General features: G+C 49.9%; 1 protein-coding gene across 12 annotated transcripts in view; it reads right to left on the reverse strand.

Annotated features, from left to right (window-relative positions):
- Positions 1–25,826, reverse strand: part of RAP1GAP2 (RAP1 GTPase activating protein 2) — a 216,526-nt gene that overhangs the window by 73,354 nt on the left and 117,346 nt on the right. Inside the window, exon 1 of one of the 12 annotated variants that reach the window (XM_086359674.1) lies at positions 4,910–4,967. The exons of 10 other annotated variants lie outside the window; for them this stretch is intronic. In XM_086359674.1, the coding sequence (XP_086215800.1) occupies positions 4,910–4,936 (27 nt within the window). In that variant the 5' untranslated portion in view covers positions 4,937–4,967. Of the gene's footprint in view, positions 1–4,909; positions 4,968–25,826 lie in introns of those variants that run through there. One more of the 12 variants, XM_086359675.1, reaches the window with a different exon arrangement.

The raw sequence follows: 25,826 nt of genomic DNA on the forward strand, positions 1-25,826 counted from the left end.
ATCCTTCATAAACTCTTCCAGAGGAAGCAAAGAGGAAGGAACACTACTTAACTCATTCTATAGGCCAGCATTACCAAAACCACACAAAGAAACCACAAGGAAATAAAACTACAGACCAATATCCCTGATGGACACAGATGTAAAAATTCTCAACAAAATACTAGCTCATCAAACCCAACAGCATGTTACGCACTGTGTCCAGGTGGGATTTATCCCAGGAATGCAAGGTTGGTTCAACATAAGGAAGGAAATCAATCATCACATTAATGGAATTAAGGGGAAAAAAAAAAAACACAAAATCATCTCGATACAGAAAGAGCATCTGACAAAATCTAATGCCCTTTCTTGATAAAAAAACACTCAGAAAACTAGGAATAGAAGGAACTTCCTCAACATGATGAGGGCTTTTTTTTTAAACCTATAGCTAACATCATGCTCAATGATACTGAAAGCATACTGCAAGCTTTCCCCCTGAGATCAGGAACCAAGAATGCCCACTTTCTCCACTACTATTGTGTGTACTGAAAGTTCTATCCTGAACAATTGGACAAGAGAAAGAAATGAAAAAGGAAAAATAAAACTATATTTGCAGGTGACATGATCCAATATGGGAAACCCAAAGAATCCACAAAAACACTACTAGAGCTAATAAAGAAAATCAGAAAAATTGCAGAGTGCAAGATCAGCACACAAAAGTCATTTGTACTTCTATACACCAGCAATGAACAATCTGAAGAGAAAATTAAGAAAACAACTCCATTTACAAGAATATCAAAAAAATAAAATAAAATCCCTAGAATAATTTAACCAAGGAGGTAAAGGATTCAAGTACTGAAAACTAAAAGACATTGATGAAAGAAATTAAAGAAGACTTAAATAAATGGTATGGCATTCCTTGTTCATGGGTTGGAAGAATCAGTATTGTGAAGACGGCAATAACCACCCAAAGTGATCAACAGATTCAATCCAATCCCTATCAAAATTCAAGTTGGATTTCTTTGCAGAAGTTGACAAGCTGTTCCTAAAATTGATGTGGAAACTCAAGGAACTCAGAATAGCCAAAACATTCTTGGGAAAAAACTCACAATTTCCAATTTCAAAACTTACTACAAGGCTACAGTGATCAAAACAGTGTATTACTGGCATAAGGATAAACAATGGAATAAAATTTAGAGCCCAGAGATAAATCCATGCATTTCTGGCCAATTGACTCTTGACAAGGTCAAGACCAAAAGAACAGTCTTTTCAACAAATGGTGCTAGAAAATCTAGATACCCACGTGCAAAGTACACAAAGTTGGACACCTGTACACCAAAGCACATGCAGAAAGCGAAAACTTAAACCTAAGAGCTAAAACTGTAAAACTCTTGGAAGAAAACACAAGGTTAAATGTTCATGGTCTTAGATTTGGTAACGTATTCTTAGACACGACACCAACAAAAAAGGAAACATAAATTATTGAACATAAAAATTCAAAACTTTTGTGCCTTAATGGACATTATCAAGAAAGTAAAAAAACAACCAACAGAATGGGAGAAAATATTTGGAAGGCACACATCTGTATCCAGAACACATGGGCTTTCCTGGTAGCTCAGCAGTAAAGAACCGCCTGCAATGCAGGAGATACAGGAGACGCTGGTTTGATCCCTGGGTCAGGAAGACCCCCTGGAGGAGGGCATGACAACTCAGTCCAGTATTCTTGCCTGGAGAACCCCACAGGCAGAGGAGCCTCGTGGCCTACAGTTCATGGGGTTGCAGAGAGTCAAACACGACTGAAGCCACTGAGTAGCACATAAGCGTGCACATCCAGAATATATAAAGAACTCTGATAACTTAAGACAAACAACCCTCTTTTAAAATAGGAAAAGGACTTGAACAGACATTTCTCCAAAGAAGATATACAAACGGACAATAGGAAAATGAGAAAAACACTCTACATCATTAAGTGGTGTGCATGGGTGTGCTAAGTCCCTTCAGTCAAGTTGTGGGGAAATGCAAATCAAAACCACAATGAGATACCATTCTCACACCCACTGGGATGGCTATAGTCAAAAAATAGAAAATAACAGGTGCTGGCGAGCATGTGGAAAAACTGGAACCCTCACACATTGCTGGTGGGAATGTAAAATGGCACAGCTGCTGTGGAAAACAGTTTGGCAGGCCCTCAATAAGTTAAACATAGAGTTGCCATATGACCCAGCAATTCCACTCCTAGGTAGATACCCGAAGAACCGAAAACAAGTACTCACACAAATACTCACATTTACACAAATGTTGTTCATTCATGCACTGAAGAGTTGCACCATTTACACTTGCCAAAAGGTAGAAACAGCCCAAATGTCCATCACAACCGGACAGATTAACAAATTGTGGTGCATCCACACAACAGAATATCATTCAGCCAGGAAAAGAAACCAAGTGCTCATACGAGCTACAAGGTGAATAAGCCTCAGAAAAGCATCCCAAGTGAAAGATGCCAGACACAAAAGGTCCCATACTGTATGACTCCATTTCTACAAAATATCCGGAATAGGCAAATCAATCCATAGAGAGAGAAAGCAGATGAGCGAATGCCAGGGGCTGGAGCTGGGCGGGGGGTGCGGGGGGCGATGGAGAGCAAGAGCTAAATGGGATTTGATTTGGAGGTGACAGAAATAGTTTAGAACTAGACAGAGATGATGGTTGCAAAATACTGTAAATATACTAAATGCCGATGAATCGTTCACTTCAAATGATTGATTTTATGTTGTGTACATTTTCCCTCAATGAAAAAAAGAGCTGGGAGAGTGAACCAATGGTAATGGAAGACTGCACATCCCTTACAAAAGGGGCAACTGCTGCTCCTTTCTGCCAGGCTGCAAGCAGGAATGCCAGCTTGATGTTACCAGCGTTTTCAACATTTCAAGGTAAGCCAGAAATCCCAATTTGTATGTAAACTCCCAACTTCTAGACATTGATAACCAAATGTTCTCTACATGGACCAAACAAAATGTGTCTATGAGCCAAGTCAGTCCACAAGCCGCTGTATAACAAAGAGCCATCGCATGTTTCTAAGCTGGAAAATGAGAAGATATAAGAAAAATTTAGGGAGTCCCAGGATATTCTCTGTTGGGTACCCGTGATATGCCAGGCACTGGAGCACTGGAGCAGGCACATTACAAATGCTAGCCTGTCAGTCCACGGAAGGAGGGTTAGAGGGGTGGAAGGCATTGAGTGACTAAGCAACTTGCCCAAACTGAACATATTCAGTAAAGGCAGAAGCCAGATTCAGGTTCAGATCTATCTGGGTTTGAGAACTCCACATCTCACTGTGTGCCTGACAGACATCTTAGACTGAACTAGGCCCAACAGAACACTCAGAAACTCTTTTTTTTTTTTTTTAATCATTAACTCTTCCCCTCAAAAGCTTTCCTCCACCCTAGCCAGTCTTCCCCATTGTCCACCCACCCTGACAAAATCCCCAGGATCATCACTGATTTCTTTTTCCTCATTCTCCATACCTAGTAGGCCTGCAGAGTGAAAGTGTTGCTCAGTCGTGTCCAACTCTTTGCGACACCATGGACTATAGCCTGCCAGGCTTCTCTGTCCATGGAATTCTCCAGACAAGAATACTGGAGTGGGGTCCCTTCTCCAGGGGATCATCCTGACCCAGGGATCAAACCCCGGTCTCCTGCATTGCAGGCAGATACTTCACTTTATAAGCCACCAGGGAAGCCCCGATAGGCCTGCAAGTCCAATGTCAAAATATCTCCCAAGTCTGAGCACTTGTCAACAGCATCCCTACTCCCATCATCTCTCACTGCCCCTCATCAGGACCACGCAGCAGCCTCCTCGGCAGTCCCCAGCTTCCACACCAGTGACCCCCTATCCAGCCCAGCCCCCTCGGACATCAGCCACACAGTCTTTCTGGAAGATAAATCAGATGGCACCCATCTCCCTCCAGTGCACCACTCCACACCCTGCCAAGGTCAAGGGGTGTCAGGACATTTCGGTTTGTAACAAGGTCACCAGGCTTACACCCTGCCCCCTGCTCTGGAGCTACTGGTGGCTCAGCCTGAGATTGGGGGACTTCTCGATCAACCCTCAAACAAGTATCCTATCACGCCCCATACTCCCTAAACAGTCACAGTCCAGGAAGGGAAAGAAAGGAAAGAACTCAGCCCAGCCACCCCCCTCCCCCGACCTCCCGCCTGCCACAGATAGGTGTGAACGAGAAGACAGCAGTCCTGACCCCAGTTCAGCAGGAGGGGCACAAGGTCTGGCAGAGCTGAAAGAGGAGGGTGCCCACAGAGCCTCCAGGGACAATCTGACTTGGCAGGAAGGGACCTTGACTCCCAGGCCAGGGGGAAACGTCACACACACCATTCCCAAGTGTCACCCTAACAGCCCCAGGGCCCTGTGACAGGACACGGGCCCCTGCCAGGGCCTTCCCGGGCACACAGCACAGAGCAGGGAGGGCTGCAGCCACAGGGCTGGCCTGCCAGCTCCGAGTGTCTGGAGCCAGGCAGAAGGAAGGCAGCTGCAGTGTCCCTCCCTCTCCTGCCCCTGGCACCCCACCTGGCACAGCCTGCAGGTGGGTGAGAGTCCCCTCAGGCCCTCACCCGGCATCAGGAAGCCTCGACAGAGGAGCACAGACGTGAGCCCTGCCCGGTCTCACACCAGGGCCCCCACCTCACCCCTCCAGGTCAAGGGGGAAAGGCTCTGGCCCCTGACTCCACCCCACACCCCCTCTTCAGCCCTAATCCCCTCTGTCCCGGGTCTCTCCTTCCCCAAGTGACAGTGGCCTCCGCACCCCACCAGGGCTCCCTGCCAGGTGACACCGGGAGTGGTCATCTGGCTCCTGCCTTGACCGGGCCACTCTGGGCAGCCGGTGTGGACAGGCATAGCCCCCTAACCCGGGCACACTCACCAAAATGTTCTTTAAGAAATCCATCATCTTCCACCAGTGCCTTCCCCTGCGAGTTGAGGGGGGCCCTGACTGTCTGCCTGAGCAACACCGTTGTGGTGGCTGCTAGCACCCCAGCTGCTGCTGCTGCTGCTGACGTTGAACAACTTCCTTAAGATCAAACAAGGAACTGCAGGACTTGGGTGTCCGCCCGGAGCTGTCATTCCACATTGACTGGATCTGACCTTTGACCCCTCTGTCACCGCCACTGTTTTTCTGGGGAACCCAGAGCTGGTGGAGCCACCGCATAGCGTATGTAGTAAGAGCGAGAGGTTCTCCCCCCAGGTGAGAGGCGCTGTAGGTTGTCAGGGGAGACTCGTTTGGGGTGTTGGAAGCATTACTGTCTCTCCAGCCTTAATCTTTTTGTTTAATTTCATTTATTTATTTATTTGTTTAATTAGGCTGTGCTGGGTCTTCATTGCTGCACAGATTTTTCTCTAGTTGCAGTGCCTGGGCTTCTCACTGCAGGGGCTTCTCTTGTTAGGGAGCATGGACCCTAGGGCGTGAGGGCTTCAGTAGTTGTGGCACACGGGCTCTAGAGTGCAGGCTCAGCAGCTATAGAGCGCAGGCTCTAGGTTACACAGGCGTCACTAGTTACAGCTCCGGGCTCTAGAGCAGAGGCTCAATAGCTGTGGTGCACGGGCTTACTTGCTTCATGGCACGTGGGATCTCCCCCGACCTGGGACTGAACCTGTGTCTCCTGCACAGGTAGGCTGATTCTTTATCACTGAGCCACCAGGGAAGCCCCCTTCCATCCTCATCTGGAGTGATTTCTCAATGCTGCTGGCCTGTGATGTATGACAGGAGACAGGACTGGGGCACAGCATGCTGTGGGACTCAGGGCAGGCCCCACTGGCTTGGGACCTCAATTTTCCCATCTGCAAATTGAGAAGCCCTATGTATAAGAAGAATAAAAATGAAGTAGAAAGAAAGCAGGTGCCAGCATCTTATAGGCATTCACGTCGTCCCCATAGAGCCCAAAATCTCCTACTCAAAGATTTGAAGAAACAGCTAAAGACTGTTTCTTTAGGAAAAAAACCCACCTGCTAAAGACTTTGCAAGTGGGTCTAGTAGGAGGGAGGGCATCTGTGGTGGCTCAGTCAGTAAAGAATCTGCCTGCCGATGCTAGAGACTCAGGTTCGATCCCTGAGTTGGGAAGTCGGACATGACTTAGCAACTAAACCCTCCCTACCTGGTAGGAGGGAACAGAGGCATGGTGAACGGCTTTCTTTCACCAAACACTCTGCTGCTGCTGCTGCTAAGTCGCTTCAGTCATGTCCAATTCTGTGGGACCCCTGAGACGACAGCCCACCAGGCTCCGCCGTGCCTGGGATTCTCCAGGCAAGAACACTGGAGTGGGTTGCCATTTCCTTCTCCAATGCACAAAAGTGAAAAGTGAAAGTGAAGTCGCTCAGTCGTGCCCGACTCTTAGTGACCCCATGGACTGCAGCCTACCAGGCTTCTCCGTCCATGGGATTTTCCAGGCAAAAGTACTGGAGTGGGGTGCCATTGCCTTCTCCGACCAAACACTCTCGGTTTTGTTTTTCCAATCATTGTAAGGTATTACTTTGGTTTAAATTTTTTTTTTAATGTGCCTTAAAAAAGAGAGCAGTCCTCACGTCTTGCAGCTATCCCACAAGAAAAATAAAAAATAAGTAAAGTAAATGGCTTGAGAAGACTTGTACTGCATCTATAGTCCAAGGCCCAGAGGCACCAAGTGCTGTGCTGTTAACAAAGAAACCAGGCCCCAGAGCTCAGCCCAGGGCTCACCTGGGTCTCGGAGTCTCTTCCAACACTAATAAACACATCACATTTCACATCCATCCATAGGCCTTGGTCCCATTCCAGCTCTGGAAGAAAAGTAATGTCCCAGCTCAAAAGGAAGGGAATGAATTTTTAAATCCCTCAAAAAAAAAGCAGCATGGTGTGGAAGAAATAGCCCCTAGACTTTGTGCATAGCTGACAAGGCTTTAACCTGAAGTTCTGCTTCTTACAAGCTGTGCAGGCTGGTTGCTCAGCCTCTGAGCCTCAGTTTCCACATCTATAAAATGGACAAAATCTGACCCGCTTTGCACAGTGGCTGTAGAGTAGGGTGTGATATATATACTACGCCCAGGGAGAATGAGGCACAAACACCCTCAGTATGTGGCCACTATGATGATCGTCATTCCTTCCCCCAGTGCTCACTCCTCATGCCCTGGCCCCCAGCGACAGTGTGAAAAGTACCCCCACCACCTGCTCAGCCCCACTCAGAAGCTGATCATTTTTATTTTTTGGTGTGCCATGTAGCATGTGGCATGTTAGTTTCCTGACCAGGGATCAAACCTGTGCCCACTGCATCAGAAGCACAGTCTTAACCAATGGACCACGAGGGAAGTCCCTAGGAAGCCTATCCTATCTCTGCTTCCCCTCCTGGAGCCCAGCCTGCCGCCAAACACACAGCCCACACGCTCTGTCCAGTGCAGTCCCATCCTACGCTGGCTCGAGCCCAGAAACCCCAACAGCATCCACGGGAGATCAGAGAGGCCAGGATATGTCCCCAGGGACTGGGAGAGGACACAGCTCAATCGAGGTCAGAGAAGGTCTTGGCATGAGTCCATCCCTGGGGGCATCAAGTGACAATGAAGGTCAGGGAAGTGGGGGAGGGGGCAGAGTTCTAGGAGGTGAACTGGGCCATCTCACACATCTGGAGGCGTCATGTGCCAGAGGAAACCCTGGCCGCGGAGAAGGCTGGCAGTGTCCCTTCCAACTCTTACAAACCTGATAGAGAAGTCCATGTCAGGAGAAAGGAGTAGTCAAGCTCACCACCCTCCCTGTCCCTAAAGGGGCCCCAGTGGGCTGTGCCTAATGAGTCCTTCTCTCCTGCCCCTGGAGAAGAACCCTGGATGAGGCTCCTGTGTCCTCAACATCCTCCCACACCTGCTTCTGGCTCATCTGCATTCCTGCTCTGGGCCCATGAGTCAATACCAGGGCCCCACTCCTACCCCACCCTGCAGCCAGGCTGTCCAGGACATGCCACATCCAGAATACTTCTGCCACCCGCTTGGCCACAGCATACCAGGACCCAGTACAGGAGGCCTTGTATTCCCAAGCCTCTGCCTCCGTGCAGAAATGCATTCAGAGGCAGCAAGGAAGGAAAGAGGCTTGCTGATCCCCCCTGGGCCTGGCACTGACTCAGGGTTGTGGACCCTGGGAAGATCAGCCTCAGTTCCTCTCCTTCTTTCTACCCACTCCCCTTGACATGGTTGACTCGTACTTGTCCTTCAGGCCTTAGCTTGGAGATCACTTCCTCCAGGAAGCCTTCCGAGCATCCACCCCTCCCCCAAGTAGTACTTCCATAAGCATCCAGCATGTGCCCTATTGGGTCACTTATCTCTGCATTCTAATTTTTCATTTAATTATCTGTTTCCCCCTCTTCATCTGTTAACCTCAGCTCTCGGCACATAGGTGCTCAATAAATATTTGATGAATGAAGGACTGAATAAAAGAACTGACTTCCATCTAGTGACTAAGATAATCACAGGAGTAAATAATTAGAACCCAATAAAAGAGGACCAGTCATGATGGTGAGCCGATGCCTGCACAGACCCACAGAGGAGTGGACAATGTCTGCTGCAAAGGAGTTGTGGTTGTTGTTTAGCTGCTAAGTTGTGTCTGACTCTTTGTGACGCCATGGACTGTAGCCTGCAAGGCTCCTCTGTCCATGTGATTCTCCAGGTAAGAATACTGGAGTGACTTGCCATTTCCTTCTCCAGGGGATCTTCCTAACCCAGGGATCGAACATGTGTCTCCTACATTGGCAGGTAGATTCTTTACAACTGGAACACCAGGGAAGCCACACTGCAAAGGAGGGACCTTCCCAAAGGAGCTACTTTCTTTATCTTGCAGATAGAGTCATGGCGGTACAAGAAAACCAAGCCCTGCATTTAAGGACACACAGCAGTAGAGCATGAGTCAATATCCAGGCCCAGGGTTCATTCCCACTACCTCCCACCTGCCCCCTAGGTTAACGCAGGTTGGGAGCAGCTGAGAAATGAAGCTCAGAGACAGCAACTGACCTGCTTAAGGTCACATGGCCTGTTAGCAGCAGAGCCAGGCATTGTGGGTGAAAGACAGGATGTGGTGGAGAAAACAGAGGGGCAGAGGGGGTCAGGGAGGGACCGAAGGTAAGTGTGTCTGAGCTAAACTCAAGGGGCAGGAAGGAGACTCCAGATGAGCAGGCCCTCAGCCTCCCCTGGCAGGGTCATGAGCAGTGGTGTGGCAGTATGACCTCAGGCTGGCAGCCTCTCCAGGGTGAGTGAGGGGTGGGGGAACCCGTACACCACAAGAGTGAGTCCAAGGACAGGCAAGCACAGAGGAAGGAATGAGGACCAGAGAGACCAACAGCCATCCAGGTGGGGCACAAGTGCCCGCTGACCGCTGGGAGCCGGGAAGGGGAGGTTAAGGTCTGAGCGCACTTCCCGTCTGTCAGATTAGCCCCCACATCTCTGAATGAGGGCTCTCTTCCTTCAGAAAAGCCAGAAAAGCCACTACTGAGAGCACCCAACAGTCATCTGATTATAAAAACCCTGCCTGCAGCAAGGCCACTGGGATCAGCAGGGTTTCCTCCCCCGCAGGTAATTTTTCACCGGCAGCTCTAGTCCAGTAGAAAGAGTACGGGACTGGGAATCAGACAGACCAGGATCCAAATTCCAGCCCAGCCTCTGGCCAGCTGTAACCTCGGACCACATGCTCTTCATTTGTAAAGCTGGAATGATACCCATCTTCCCGGTGACGATGAAATGAGATGACAAATGTCATCAAATACGGGAACGGTCATTGATCAACACACGTCGGCTGGTCCTGAATCTATCGGATTTATAGGATTAATTTTGTGACAGGAGCAGTTGACGTTTACTGAGCTCTCACTACGGGTTTCAGGTCCCTGACAAAGTGCCTCCTCTTAGCTGATCCCCTTGACCACCCAAGAGGCAGTCACTGTTACCATCCCCACTCTCAGATGTGGAAACTGAGGCTGAGGGTTAAGTAACTAGGCAACAGGCTGCATCATCGATACAAACAGAGAGAGCCTGCAGCATCCAAGCTTTGAACCACCACACTAACAGGGCTCAGGGACATGGCTGGTCCATAAGAAGCAGGATACTCAAATCCCTGCCAACCTCTCTCAAATCTTTCTGAAACCTCTCAGCCAGAATTCCCAGGGCACGCATATCATATTCTGTTTTGTTTTTTGTTTGTTTGGGTTTGGGCCTGCACCACATGGCTTGTGGGATCTTAGTTCCCTGACCAGGAATTGAACCTGGGCATCCCCCACCCGCACCCACTGCCCTGCTTCAGTTAAAGCACCAAGTCCTAGCCACTGAACCACCAGGAAATTCCTCTAATATTCTGCTTTATCTGAATGGCTCCTAGGAGTGTCTGATCTTTCCCCTAAACTTAGAACTCCTGGCCAGCAGAAGTCACATCTACACACACTACACACGCCACATTTCATTAAATCTTGAAGGACATCCATCATAAGAGATACTTTACTTTGTATACCACAAACAAAGCAAAAACACCACCAATTGCAAACTATTGCTAGGGGAGTGCAGCCTGAGTCCAGAGATGTTAAATGAGAGAGAGGGGAAACGTGTCTTTGAAACGATGAAATACAGTAGTAGATACGCAGCAATTATCTGTACTCAGTAATTATTTCTCGGAGTAGGAGAAAGAGTGCTAAGTCGGAATTTTGTCTGCCTCAAGTTTGTGTCTCACCAGCAGGCTAAGGGGAATGCCACCTTTCTCTAAGACTCAATTTTCTCATCTCTAAAGTGGGCAAAATAGTTCTTCTCTTCCAGGGTGTCTATGAGAACCAGGCAAGTTTGAGAACGCGCTTTGTAAGCTGGAAAGCACTGCACCAACCTACAGGGTAAACAGGATGAAAAGGAGACGACGAGGGGCACCAGCAGCGGTTATGAGCGACATCAGCAGACCCTGTGGGCGTTTGCAAGGGGCTCTGTAAGCGTGTGGCTGCCTTGGAGCAATCCAGCCCCATTTTCTAGGAAATCGTTGGCACCGCCGCTTCCAAGCTGTCCCTCCCTTGCAACCACAAGATTCACAGCCTGGCGCTGGTGAAGGAAATCACGGTGTCCACACCGCTGGAGGCTCTCCAAGTCAGGCTTTGGGGTGCCAGTCCACAGACCTTCTGCTTCTGATCCAGCCAGTGGCCTGAAACTTCTAGTCTTCCCAATAAAGCTGGGGTCAGCTTCAGTTCTGAGCCTCACCATCGGGGCACTGGAAAAACAGCCTATGAACCTTATCAGATGATCTGAGATAAGCCTTGATGGGTCTGCCACAGGATGAACTGGAGGGTTAAGTACCCCCGGGGAGACAACAGCCTCAACAAAGGCTTCATGGCAGGAGAGTGAGGAGGGGGTTAGTCTGGCTTTGATCTCACCAGTGACCATACTTGTGGTCCAGGCAAGAGGCCCAGGTCCCCCTGCCCATGTCTGTCCAGAGGAATAGGAAATAAAGCAACATTGAAGCTGAGAAGGTAGGACCAAAAAACAGTGTTGTCCTCCTAGAAAAATGTCTGCTTCCCTCCCAACCCCCTTGTCCCTGAAATGCAGTGGCTGACACTTCGCAGCTATTGTGTCTCCTAACTGGCTTGGGTGGGTGGGTGGGTGTCTGGCTGAGTGTCAGAAGCATGGCTCTCTCCTCACTCCTGGGTGGCCCTTGTTCCCCAGGCAAGGTTCCTGCATAGCCAGCATCCTTCCAGCTTACCCTCTCCTTCTTCCCTGCCCTCCAGATCGTGCCTATTTTCCTGCTGGCTCTATGGGAGTGGAAACTGCAGCCTTGCTACCAACATACCAGGACTCTGAGGCTTGCAGCAAGAGCAGCAGAAGCCCTGCCACCACCTCTCCATCTCTCCCTGCCATCAAATGAGTTTTAAGAACCAAAGAATATTAATACATAATGTGGTGGCTCGGACGGTGAAGAATCTGCCTGCAATGCAAGAGACCCAGGTTCAATCCTTGGGTCAGGAAGATTCCCTGGAGTAGGGAATGGCAACCCACTCCAGTATTCTTGCCTGGAAAATCCCATGGACAGAGGAGCCTGGAGGACTATAGTCCATGGGGTCAAAAAGAATCACACACGACTGAGTGACTAATGACATATTAATATATATGTGTAGGTATGAATCACTTTGCTGTATACCTGAAGCTAACACAACATTGCAAATCAACTATACTTCAATTAAAAAAATAAAAGAACCAAGCACTAAGGACTGTGGGATCAGTTAGCCTCCTCTCTCAATCCCGGCCCTGACATGTACCTGGAAGAGAAAAGAGGCTACAGGAGCTCCTGGGTTTCTGACTCACAGAGAACACGTCACAGAGCAAACGGGGAACCTGCGGCCTCCCCAGAAAACCCCGCTCTCCTTCCTTGATCCCAGAAGCTGTCCCCTGCCCAAGGCTCCCCTTCCAGCTCCCCCACCCATCCACGAGAGTGTCCCCGTCCTCCTGGCAGAGTCTAGCATCATCTCAAGGACCCACGAACATAACCACCTACCACTGGGGAGGCGTCCGCCAGCAGCCAGTCACGTGACTGTGATCGGCCCTCGGTTCGCTCATCAGCAAAATAAACATTCATCCTACTCTCACTACCCAGCTCATGCCCAGGGCGGTTCAGGCAAGACTGAGTGAGTGCCAGGGAGCAACCTCACCTCTTTCTAAAGTAGGAGGCGCCATATACCAAGATATACACCACACACCAACCTTCTCAGTGAGTCTCTTCCATCTCTGTGCCTCCTCTGTTTCCACGCTCATTATGGGATATGCAGGTGGCTGCTCTCCCTTCCCCTCCATCGGGGCTAATCTGTCGCCCCAGAGGGACCAGCAAGCTATTTGCCTCCCCAGCACCTTCCTGCCTACAAAATGTCCCAACTGACCCACGTCTACTATGAAACAAAGCTCCCCATACCCCCTGCCCACATTAGCACTGTTAGTAAGTGGCAAAAACAAGGTTTAGAGATTATCTGAGTCCGAACTCATCTGGGCCCTTCCTGTTAGCACTCGCCTCCACCCAGGACAATAGGTTACTAGGATTTTGCTGGAGCCAGTACTTGCCTAACACACAACCAATTCTCATCAGATGTTCAGGGCTGAGAACCGAATACATCAATACATGCTTTGTGCTGGGCTGAGCAAAGGGCAATATCAGGAAAGAAATCATGGGAAACTGGCAACTTTGGGGGATCCTACTCCCAGATGTTCCCCAGGAGATGCCATCCGAGGCACCCCCATCTCAACCCTGTGCATGCTGCATGCGTGCCAAGTCGCTTCAGTCATGTCTGACTCTGCAATTCTATGGACTATAACCCACCAGGCTCCTATTGTCCATGGGGATTCTCCAGGCAAGAATACTGGAGGGGGGTTGCCATTTCCTCCTCCAGGAGACCTCCCCGACCCAGGGATCAATCAGCCTCTCTTTGCCTCCTGCATTGGCTGGCGGGTTCTTCATCACTAGCACCACCTGGAAACTAGTCTCAACCCTGGGCAGCCCCTAAAAGACTCTGACCTGGCCCTCTCCTGAAGGCAGGAGACGGCAGGAGGAAGGTTGCTGGGAGTTTCATTTCAGACTAACCTGCAGGAAGGGCATGTTTGCAAATTGCATGTTCTCTTCCTTCCCCATCTTCTCGTTAATGATCACCTAAATAAACGCTTCGGTCCCGAGTGATCTTACAATCAGTCCTCTGAGCTCCAAGAGCCTAATTATATGTATACAATGCGGGGGACTGTGACACTAAGCAGCTCTCTTCCCTCTAAACCATATGTCAAATAACACGATTGCCCTGCCCCCTTGTGCCAGCTGGGACGAATAAAACGGGGCGCTGGGGAAAACACAGGCCTTCACAAGGCAAAAGATATTCCCTCCAATGCAGAATCCCCCAGCACCCACCCACCCCCATACAGCACCCTGAAACATAACAGTACAACAAAGACCTACCCAAACGTTCACATTCACCCCACACACCATAAACACTCATTCATGCAAACACACACACCCAGTCCTTGGGAGGTTTATGAGCCCCCAAGGCCAGGACCATTAGCCAGCTGCACACACCCTCCTGCTATAGACAGTTATCTGTTGCCGTTTGCAATCTGCCTGCCCAGTGGTCCCCTCCTCAAAAGCAGACCGGCAACAAAGGAGGCACGCTGAGTGAAGGAGGCGCGAAGTTAGAGACCTCAGCCTGCTTCTCACAGTCCACTCCTTTCCCACCAGAAGAGATCCGTCCGTGCATTCAGTGGATGTTTTGGAAGTGGTGCCAGCGCCTGGCTCCGAGGGCTGATGTCACCTTCCAGACCTTCTCTGAAGCCAGCAGGGCGGGACCGAAACAGCAGAGGAGCCTGTGATGCTGCGAACATGGAGCTCATCCTGACCGAGGCCTGGTCTCCCCCAAGGAGGTCTCCAGGGACACCCAAGCAGCAAGGATGGCAGTGGACACAGTGGTGGGCCCAGCTCCTGGCAGCCTGACCCAGATGGCTTAGCAGGCAGCTGGTGGATTTGTCACTGTTCCCCAGTCCCCCTCCCTCAGCCTGCTGTTGATGATAGGGGCCACAAGGGGGCCAGGTGAGCAGAATGGATGGTCCAACTGGAGAACCAAGTCAACTCCCGGCTCCTCAGATGGATGCAGCTGAGACAGCCCCAGACACATTTCCAGGCCCCTCTCAGCCCCCCAGAGGGCAGGTGATGTTCTCTGGTCCCAAGACACAGCCCCGTTTACACTGAATTGGGAATTCCTCTGGCCACACGGCTATCCAGAGGAGAGAGTGAACTGGAGCCCTGGGAGTGACCAGTCCCAAAGGGCCGCCAGGAGGTGAAATCATGACCCTGCTCTCCCAGGCCTAATGGACAGGCCTAAAGGACGCAGAAGGAAGGTGCGTTCAGGATTTTGGCTGAATGTGTACAGCTCAGGCTGGTCTCTCACAACCATGACCATCCCCTCCTGGAATCACCAAACAGCCTGGATATGTCCTGCCCTGGGAAACCATGTGCCGAGCTGTGAAGAGAGCCTGGTGCCTTGGTGGGGCAAGGTGGTCACGGGGTCCTAGCTACCAGGAGGATTGTGTGCCTGGCTGTGCACACAGAAGACCCCAGCTCCAGCTGGAGCAGACAGAAACACCGTCTTTCTACACATGGCCACTCTGGTCAGCCCTGCAGAATTCTGTACCTCTTCGTGACTATCTTCCTGCCTCCATCCGTCAATCAACCTGGCCCCACAGCTCCCCTGAAACTGCTCTGGTCAAGGTCATCACTGACCTCCATGTTGCCAAAGCCCAGAAGAACTTCTGCCCTCATCTTCATCCTCAGTACTACTTCCTCCTCCTTTGAGGGTACCAGGGTCTTCTTCAGCTCTCCTCGCAGGCTCCTCCTCTTCTTCTTGGAGACCCTCAAGGCTCAGGCTGGGATCTCCCCTCATCTCTGTCTCTCCTGCCATCCCAAGGTACTTAACCATCTGTCTGGAATTTAATTCCAGCTGTACACTGCTACCCCCACCTGAATGTCTCTAACCTTGACCTCTCCTTGGATCTCCAAATTAGCAAATCTGCGGTCTCATGGGTATCTCAAACTCAGCATGTCCAATATAGAGCTCCTGATCTGCTCTTCTGAACCTGTCTCTCCGCGGGCTTCTCCTTCTCATTAAGATGGGACCCAAACCTACCCATCGCTCCAGCCCCACCTGGGATGACGAGACATCAAGATCCCTCCCTTCCATCAACTCCCAGGTCCAATCCACCAGCACCTCCCATGTTCCTGACTTGCTCACCATAACCCTAATCCCTTCCTATCTCTCCCATCTCCACTACCAACAGCCACCCGCCCCACCCCCACTCTGCCTCAGGTTCAAGTCTCCTTCATTTTTTGCCTGGACTAGAGCAACAGCCTCCGATCTGGTCTCCCTCCTTCCACTGTTGCTGATTTACAGCCACGAAGCAGTCAGAGATGAATCACAGCGCCCCACTGATCAGGTTCCAAACCCTTCTTAAGACCCACAGGACTGGCACACTCTGCCTCTCTGCAGCCTCCCCTTGCTCACCCTATTCCAGCCACACAGGCCTCCTCTGTGTTCCTCAAAAGTTCAGACAGAAGAACAGCAAGGTCCTACTGTAGAGCACAGGGAACCATAGTCAATATCTTGTAATAACCTTTAATGGAAAAGAATCTGAAAAAGAACATATATATGCATACATTTTATATACCCATATCTATGTTACATATGTATAAAATGTATCCATATATACATATATATACATTTTAAATAAATATGCATATATATTTATTTATAACTGAATCACTTTGTTGTATACCTGAAACTAACACAACATTGTAAATCAACTATATTTCAAGAAAAAGGAGAAAGAAAAAGAAAAAGCATGCACCCAGGCCTTCCCTGGGGGTCCAGTGGTTAAGATTCCACGCTGCCAATGCAGGGGATACAGGTTTGATCTCTTACTGGAGAACTAAGATCCTACATGCTGTGCGGCACAGCAAAAGATTAAAAAGGAAACAAAAGGCGAAGCACCAACTCTTCCTTGTCTCAGTGCCTTTGCACTTCTTATTTCCAGCATCCAGACAACCCCATCTCTTCACATGGGCATTCCTTCTCATCTTCAGTTGTTGTTCAGCCACTCGGTCATGTCCGACTCTTTGCGACCCCATGGACTGCAGCACACCAGGCTTTCCTATCTTTCACCATCTCGCAGAGTTTGCTCAAATCAGTGATGCCATCCAACCGTCTTATCCTCTGTCGTTCCCTTCTCCACTTGCCCTCAATCTATCCCAACATCAGGGTCTTCAGTGCTCAGCTTAAATGTTACCTCCTACAGGTCTTCCTTGCTGCTGCTGCTGCTGCTGCTGCTAAGTCGCTTCAGTCGTGTCCGACTCTTAGCGACCCCATGGACTGCAGCCTAGCAGGCTCCTCCATCCATGGGATTTTCCAGGCAAGAGTACTGGAGTGGGTTACCATTGCCTTCTCCGGGTCTTCCTTGAGCCCCAGGGAAAACCACTTCTCCCTCCCACAGACACTGTATTCTCAAAGAGCACCCTGAAAATGATGCCCAACCCACAAACACCAAGTTTGTGCCTCTCTTCAGAGCACTGATCAGAAGTTGCTGTTGTCTGATAACTTTCTTATCTACTATCCATCTCCCTCACTGGACAGCAAGCTCTGTGAGGGCAGCAATCATGCCTGCCAGGCTCACTGCTGGTTCCCTGGGCCCTAAAGCAGTCCCCAATCCATGGCTGGTGATCAATAAATATTTGCCAAGTGAATGAAAGGATTTCGCTGGCACTTCCACCTGTTAGGTGCTCCCATGCAGGAGAGCAAGCAATACAAACTCCTACTAGGGGCTTTCAGGGAAGGCTTCATGGAAGAGGTGAGGCCCAAGCTGCACCTTTGATTGAGGAGATTTAGAAAGAAGGAGGAAGGTTGTGGGGTGGGCGGGCAAGGAAGAATCCCAAGCAACAGAAGAGGAGAAAGCACAAAATGCATGCAGGGAAAATAATCAGCCTCATTGGCTGTAGACCACCCATTACCATCTAATGAGGGCGGCCAGGAATGACCTCAGTAGGGCCCCACCCCAGGGTCTCCCCCACTAAGTGCTGGGAGATGCCGCAAGCAGGCATTTTTGTACCTGCATCTAAGCGGATGCTAGCCCACTTTCCCACCCCACACAGAGGGAGTAAGTCTGCCGCTCCTCCTCAGGAGGCAAGTGAGGTGCCTAGGAACAGGCCATGTGATGCTCAGCATCCCGCAGGAGGTCTTGAGGACTCAACCAGCACAATGAGTTTCCCTTTAGCAAGACCAAAGCTCACCTACAAAGTGCCTTTGTGTGAATTAAAACAGGGCGCCCCTCTGGCTGGACCAGTTGGAAAAAGGCATCCTTCCTTCTGGTCAGACAGTCCCTCACAAGACACCCAGTTGGCCAGCAGATTATCAATTTCAACCCCCCTCTTCTACAATATTGGGTGGCCCACGTGCTGCATGCCTTCCACAGGGATCCAGCCCACCATAGCGATCTCTCTGCAGTCCAGAGTCTGGGCCAGCTGCCCCCAGATCCCCGGTTCAATGGTTCCATTCCACGAGGAGTCCAGGCTATCCCCAGGGGTTCCCAGGAGTCTCGCCCGGGTGACCAGGGTGACAGTCCTCATGGGGCTGAGGCTGTAACTCTCTGACCCCTGCCGATCCCTCACAACAGCTGATAGCCAATTCCCAGAAGAGACCATCTGGGTCTCTGTGCAGTGCCGCCCCACCCCCACCCCAACACACACACACACACACACACACACACACACACACACTCTCTCTCTCTCTCTTTCTCTTTCTCTCTCTCTCTCTCTCTCTCTCTCTCACAAAGCGAGGAGAATTAGAGATTATCGGTGGGTTGGAAGGCCCTGATCGGGTGTTTACCCTCCCAGGGATATTGAATTTTAAACACGTGTGCCTGTTTACTCTCCCTGCCAGAACCTCGCTGGCTGCCCCGTAGCCAAGCAACACTATCTGACCTGAGGGACCAGGAGGGGGACTTTCCGTGCCAGGCAGGTCACCTGGGGAGGGTTATCTAAGTACGGCCAGTCTCGGCACAGTGATGGGCCTCCCGCGCCACCCCCTGCCCCGCTCACCCCTCCCCACCCTCACCTCCAGGTGACCCCACATCCGCAACAGACAGGCCACTCTAACAGCAAGCACAAGAACATGGTCCTGGGACAGACATGGTGACACCTTAGAATGCAATCTGTTAAAAACAGATCACCAGGATTCGATGCATTATCGACCTGATGACCCGCTTGGCTGTCTCCCTACCAGCCAAGCTGAGAGCCAGCAGGCTGAGATCACAGCAAGAAAGATTCAGGTTAGACAGGGGGAAGATAACCACCTGTGACTAGAGACAGGCAATGGCACCTCCTTTCAAAGAAAGACTGGACAGCTCAAATCAGGGCTGGAAGCTCGCGTGTGTCATTTTTTTTCCTCCACGAGGGGTTAGTTTTCTGCCTGGATGGGGGATCAGCAAGTTGCTGATTGAAGGTAACAAAATCAAGGTCACATCTCAGCTCTATATTGACAATATGAGTGCTGAGTGGGCTTCTTTTCTCCATGGAAGTCAAACCCCATGGCCTACACATGGTCAGGGGTGTGTGTGTGTGTGTGTGTGTGTGTGTGTGTGTGTTAGTCGCTCAGTTGTGTCCGACTCTTCGCGACCCCTTGCACTGAGCTTGCCAGGCTCCTCTTTCCATGGAATTCTCCAGGCAACACTACTGGAGTGGGTTGCCATTCCTTTCTCCAATGGTCAGGGGAGGACATTTGAAATCATATAATCAGTCATGATCTCACAAAGTCATGAAATCACGCAAGCCAAAGATCAGTTACAGGGCCACAGAATCCCATAGAAGGAAGACCTACTGTGTGCTAGGCCTCAAGGATTTCCGCTAGGAAGTGGGGTAAAAAAATCTCCCACACTTTACAGATGAGGAACCTAACTCTAACAGGACCTAGCCTCTCCTACTGAACCCTGAGCTTGTCATAGCGGAACAATGCCCACCTACAAAAGATGCTCTTGTCCTTAATCCTCACGACCTGTGAGTATGTGAGGTTAATGGCGACAATGGGGATTCAGGTGCAGGTGGAATTAAGATTGTAATCGGCCAACCCTAAGGTGAGAGGAGGATCCTGGATTTTCCAGGAATATAATCAGAAGTGTCCTTATAATAGAAGGAGACAGAAGAGAGAGGATGGGAGAGATGGCAGTGTGGGAGGGGCCTGGCCCGATCAGTGTTGCTCCCTTTGAAGATAGAGCAATGGGGCAGGAGCCGAGGAATGCAGGTGGCTTTCTAGAAGCTGGAAAAGGCAACGAAATAAATTCTCTCCTACAGTCTCCAGAAGGAATGTGGTCCCGTGGACACCTCGATTTTAGTCCCATGCAACCCATTTCAGACCTCTGACCTCCAGAACTCGAAGATGAGAAATCCATTTGTCTTAAGCCACTACACTTGTGGTCATCTGTTTCAGCAGCTATAAGAAACTAACACAAACCTTCTGACAGATCCACGGGAAGGAAGGAACTCTGACTGTCTAGCATCATGTCTCGACCCTGCAAAACTGAAATGTTCTGTGACACATAACCTCTGCAGCCTGCCGCCAAATCAAATCAGCTCAGCCGTGTCATTTGCTAGCAAACCCAATTCTCTCCCACAAGGGGTTCTGCTTGATTTCCATGTGGAACTGAGCCGGGGCTCTTGAAAGGCTCCCCCCACCTCTCCACACACCTGGAGATGCAGATCCTTTCTGCCCGGGCTGCTATTAAGGGCCCAGCAGTTCCCGTCAAAAGGAGTGAATGAGCCAGGCTGTTCTCAGAGAGCACCAGCTCACCTCCAAAGCCACCTGATTCTCACATTTCAAAGCAGGGAGCCAAACAGTATGTATAAAGTGGGAATAATTTATTTTAAAAAAATTAATGGGGGCATCCTGTAGTGGTCCAGTTGTTAAGAATCCGCTTTGCAATGCAGGGGACACCAGTTCAATCTCTGGTCCGGCAAGATTCCACATGCCACGGGGCAACTATTGAGCCTGGGCTCTAGAGCCCGGGAACTGCAATTACTGAAGCCTAGAGCTCATGCTCTGCAACAAGGAAAGCCACTGCACAAGCAGCCCGCATATCACAGCAAAGAATAGCCACCACTCCCCGCAACTAGAGAAAGCCCCCTGCTCACAGCCAGGAAGACCCAGCACAGACAGAAAGAAACAAGTAAGTATTTTTTAAAAATTAATGTCTCTACCCTCAAAGATTTGTCTGTTTTCAATAAAAGAATTTAATAAAACAATTTAGCTCATCTTCAGAGGACTCTTACAGGGGTTACTATCTCTTCTAGAGTAAAAACATTTATCTAAACTTCAGTGACTCCTTCTGAGTGGCCTGGCTTTCTCTTCACTGGTTGAATGCAAGTAAAATCGAATTTAACTCCTTTTATTATAAATGGGCACCAACAACACGATCCCATTTATTTATGCCTCTAAATGTGCGCATGATGCCGAGATGTCTGCAGATTTAGCAAATAGTAATGATGAATATGTCTGGATGGTGGGATTATTACTAGGGTTTCGTTTTAAATTCTTTTTTTTTTTTACTTTCTTTATAATTTACTATTGCTTACATTTTTAATAAGAAGCATATATCATCTTAGTTAAAACAGGGTGTGCTGTTTACTTGCAGAAAAAATCTAATAAAAACTCCAAGAAAATACTGGGCTTTTTTGTTCAATGCCACATTCTCAAGGCTGGATCAGTCCATGAGAATTCATAAATCACCTATTATGCATATGTATTGCTTCCCTGGTGGCTCAGTGAGTAAAGAATCTGCCAGCAATGCAGGAGACCCAGGTTCAATTCCTGGGTTGAAAAGATTCCCTGGAGAAGGAAATAGCAACCCACTCCAGTATTCTTCCCTGGGAAATTCCAGGGGCAGAGAAGCCTGGCGGGCTACAGTCCATGGGTTCGCAAGAGTCAGACATGACCGAGGAACTAAAGTACCACCATGAGTATGAATTAAGAACCAACCACCAAGGGTTGATGAAGCACTTACTCTGGGCTCCTTATGTACCGAGCTCTGTGACAGCAAGAACAGGAGAGCACGTCCTGCCCTTCAGGACATGGAGCTGTGGCTGCTCTGGGCCAGTTCCTTCCAGCCCTGTGCCAGCAACGCCCCACCCCATCACACACACATACATACAAACACACCCCTGTGGTCACACCTGAGTGACTTCTAACTACACAAGGGCGAGCAGCTGCTGGCAGAGCTTCGGAGCCTCACCAGGCTCCCATCACAGCTCTTATAGAGGGTTAAATGGTGGCCTCCTCAAAAGATATGTCTACCCAAGATTCTATGAATGTGACTTATTTTCAGGTATAATCAAGTATCTTGAGATAAGATCCAGGTAGAAGCCAGGTGGGCCTTAAATCTTCATAAAAGACCCACAGACTCAGGGAGAAGAGAAGGTCCCGTGAAGACGGAGGCAGATTGGAAACATGTAGCCCCAAACCAAAGGCATGCCTGCAGTCACCAGCAGCTGGAAGAAACCAACAAGGATTCTCCTTCTCTAGGGCCTTTGGAGGGAGCTCTGCCCTTCTCATACCTTGATATCAGACTTCTAGCCTCCAGAGCTGTGGGAGAATCCATTTCTGTCGTCTTAAGCCACCAAGTTTGCAGGACTTTGTTACGGCAGCCCCAGGAAATGAATACACACCCTAAGGCCTGAAACTCCATCTCCATACTCAGCCAAGAGAAGGGGGTCTACTAAGGGGGTACACACAGGGAGTACCTAAGGGGCTCAGAAGTGCAGGGGTGACGCCCCCAGGAACAAACACAGGACCCACTGTGCACTGTCCCCCAAAAGTGCCAGGCACACTGGACCTGAGTGTCAAGTCAATGACACGCCCCTCCAGGCGCACAGGCGGGTTGGGACGAGAGGTGGGGCATGGAATCTGGCAGGACCCCACTCCTGAGCCGGTCTCAGTGCTGTAGTGCGTATGGCAGCCCGAAGAGAAGAAGAGTAGGATAATCAATGAAACCACCCCACAAGCATTTAGCTCGCTGCCCACGGTAACAACCACAAGTATCAGTCATATAACAACATAATACTATGTGGGTGCCTGGTGTTTCCTGAAGCCCTTGCCCACCTGCTTCCTCCTATAACCCTCACAGCAACCCTGCAGGGTGGGCTCAGTCTCACCAGTGGAGGAACTGACGTTCCTAGGAGATGACTGAACTGCACAACATCACACAAGAGAAGCATCCCCAAGGAGACGCCCTGGACTTCCTCGGTGGCCCAGCAGTTACGAATCCGCCCACCAATGCGGGGGACATGGGTTTGATCCCTGGTCCCGGAAGATTTCACGTGCCATGGAGCAATTAAGCCCATGCACCACAACTGCTGGAGCCCGTGTGCCTAGAGCCCGTGCTCCACAACCAGAGATGCCAGTGGAATAAGAAGCTCGAGCACCACAACTAGAGAGTAACTGCAACCACAGAAAGCCCACCGTGCAACAAGGAAGATCCAGCACAGCCAAATACATTGTTTTTAAAAAAAGCAGACGCCCCAAACGCCAAGGGCTCTATCAAAGCACAAAGTCAGTGTCTGTCTAGAAATATAGACTCCTTTCAATATAGCTTCAGGCAAAAGGAATCAGGAAGGAACCTTCTGATGGGGATAAACAGATTATAAAATGCATTCCAAGGCCAACCCTGGGACTCTCCATGGCCTTGAATTATCAGGTCTCCACTCAGTCCAATCCCCAAATCCTTCATGAGGACTCCAGCTCTGCAGGCTGTCCCTGTCACCCTGGGGACCACCTGGCCTGTGAACCCTGACTGGCCCAGGGCAGCCTGACTTCAAGGGTCGGGAACAAGATCCAGAAGGATGCTCCTTCCCTAAAGACCCCTCCCCCAGGTCCTTCTGTCTTTGCTGGACAGGATCTTGGGTTTTGGCCTTTTTCCAATACCCTCAGGATCATCCACAGTTACCAGGCAGGGTTTTGGGTCTGATACACAGGGCTCAGGTGGGGCCAATCACATATGATGCAATTTCAATTTTTGTTCATTGGATACGGACAGGCACTCAATCCTGGGTACCAGGCAGGGCAGGAAATCAAGAAGAATTGAGGAGGTATTATATTAACAACAGAAAAATCAGGGTACTTCCCTTCTGACTTTACCTCCGAGCATTGTTCTCTGGAGGAATAATGACTAACATTTCTGTAGCACATCATCTCAGTTAATCCCCATTACAAACACACGTGGCAGGTACTCTCATATTCCTCCTCTACAAATGAGGGAAATAAGGCCGAGACGGCTAGGAAATGGCAAAGCCTTAAAGGCAGGTGGGCTCCAGAAACTATGTCCTTAACTGCTACTCCATACTGTGTCATCTTTTTGAGGAAGAGCCTCAAAGGGATACGGGTCCAGGAACTGGATGAGCCTCCCCAATGGAGGAGATCATATGGTCCATCAGAAGGAAAGGGAGATGGACTAGAGAATCAAAGGAGAGGGGGAAAGGACTCCCAGAGAGATCGTTCTAGAAGCCCAGATGGCCTATTTCCCTGAAACAAAGGAGAGAAAGAAATAAGGTCCAAGACGCCTAGGCCAAGACCTGAAGTTTGAGCTCCATTAGCAATTTCTAGGAAGCAGGGCTTCCCCCGCCCCAATGCCTCCAGCTCAGAAGTCTCCATGGGAGCAGGCAAGGGACTCTCATGAGCTGGTGGTTCCCAGTTCCCTAGAGAAAAGTCCTCTTTATGTGTCTCAGGGCAAGAACTATATAACCATCATCACCATTGTCATCACCATCATCGTTATCACAACCATTTACTGAGCCCCCATTATGTAGTAAGCACTCCGCTAGTTGCTTCATGATGTACCTCGTTACTCTTCATACCTGCTCCTCTAGGTGGTCACTGTCCCCACTCTACAGGGGAAGAAACTGGAGGACAGGGAGATTAAGTAACAAGCTCACACGACTCACAGTCTGGAGCGTGGTGAAGACAGCACAGGCTTCCGAGCCACACAGACAGACCTGAATCCAAATCCTGGCTCTGCTCTCACCAGCTGTGGGACCTTGAGCAAACAACTTAACCTCTTCCGCCAAGTTCAGTCAGAGATGCCACGAACAATTCATCTCAAATGTCAGCTCCCAATGACTGGCAGTGGCTGCCTGCAGGGCTTCGCTGGAGAGGATCCTGAGACCACGTCTAAACTCATGAGCAAGGATGCTGTGATCATTACTGACGTCTGCCATCAGGGCAGAAGGCTGGAGTGATGGCACAAGGGTCATTCATTTACCATCCCTGATCCAGAGAAACACCAGGGCTTACAGAGAAACCACACACAGGCAAGGGTGCCTGGATACAGTCAGCGGATTTTGGACTAAGGTCTCAAAGCAACGCAGTCTTTTCAATGACTGGACATCCATACGAGAATAAATGGACCTCGACACCAGTATGATGGCTATTCTTCTGCTCCCTGTACATCCCCCTGCTTGACCAGTCCCGGCCTCACCTACACCCTCCACACCCAACAGACTTTCCCTCTTAGTCACAGAGCACAATCAGTGAATGCCTACATACTTGCCCCCCGACCCAGCTAGTGATTGTTCTAATCTTCAGATCAGAACATGCTCACCATGATACCTTAGCAAAGGGGCAAAGAGGCAGTGAAGGAGTGTTCCTCTGCTGGTTTCCCTGGTAACCGATGAGTCAACCCGATGTCAATTCCACCTATAACTTAACCTCCTTCTCCCCTCCCGGAGCAAAGCCTGCTGCCTGTCCTGCCCTGCGTCTGCCACACACAGTGGAGTGTCACTCCAGGGCCTTGTCTCAGACATGAGATCCTCTGTCCATTAAGCCACGGAGGTCTCTCTCACTGACTCCTGGTTCCTTCTTCAATCTCAAGGCTGGGCAAGTACAGGGCTTGCTGCCCAACGATGCCTATTCAGTGGTCCCCAACCTTTTTGGCACCAGAGGCTAGTTTCATGGAGGACAATTTTTTCCACAGACTCGGGGGTGGGAGACGGTCTCAGGATGATTCAACCACATCACATTTCTTGTGCACTTTAATCTCTGTTATGATTGCATCAGCTCCACCTCACATCATCAGCCATTAGATCCCAGAGGTTGGGGGCCCCTGGATCATGGCACACAGTTAAGTTGAGATCGATCTTAGATCCATAGCTCAAACCAGAAATCTTCCAGAAGAAAAAAATGGAAGAAAATCTTTGTGATACAGAGTAAGCAAAGAATTCTTAGGATGCAGAAAGCTATAGACACAAAACAAGAAATAACCCACATCATTTT

The sequence above is a fragment of the Bos grunniens genome, chromosome 19 (assembly GCF_055505025.1).
Source record: "Bos grunniens cultivar Pamir isolate PY7600 chromosome 19, Bosgru_T2T1.0, whole genome shotgun sequence".
NCBI classification, from domain to species: Eukaryota; Metazoa; Chordata; class Mammalia; order Artiodactyla; family Bovidae; genus Bos; species Bos grunniens.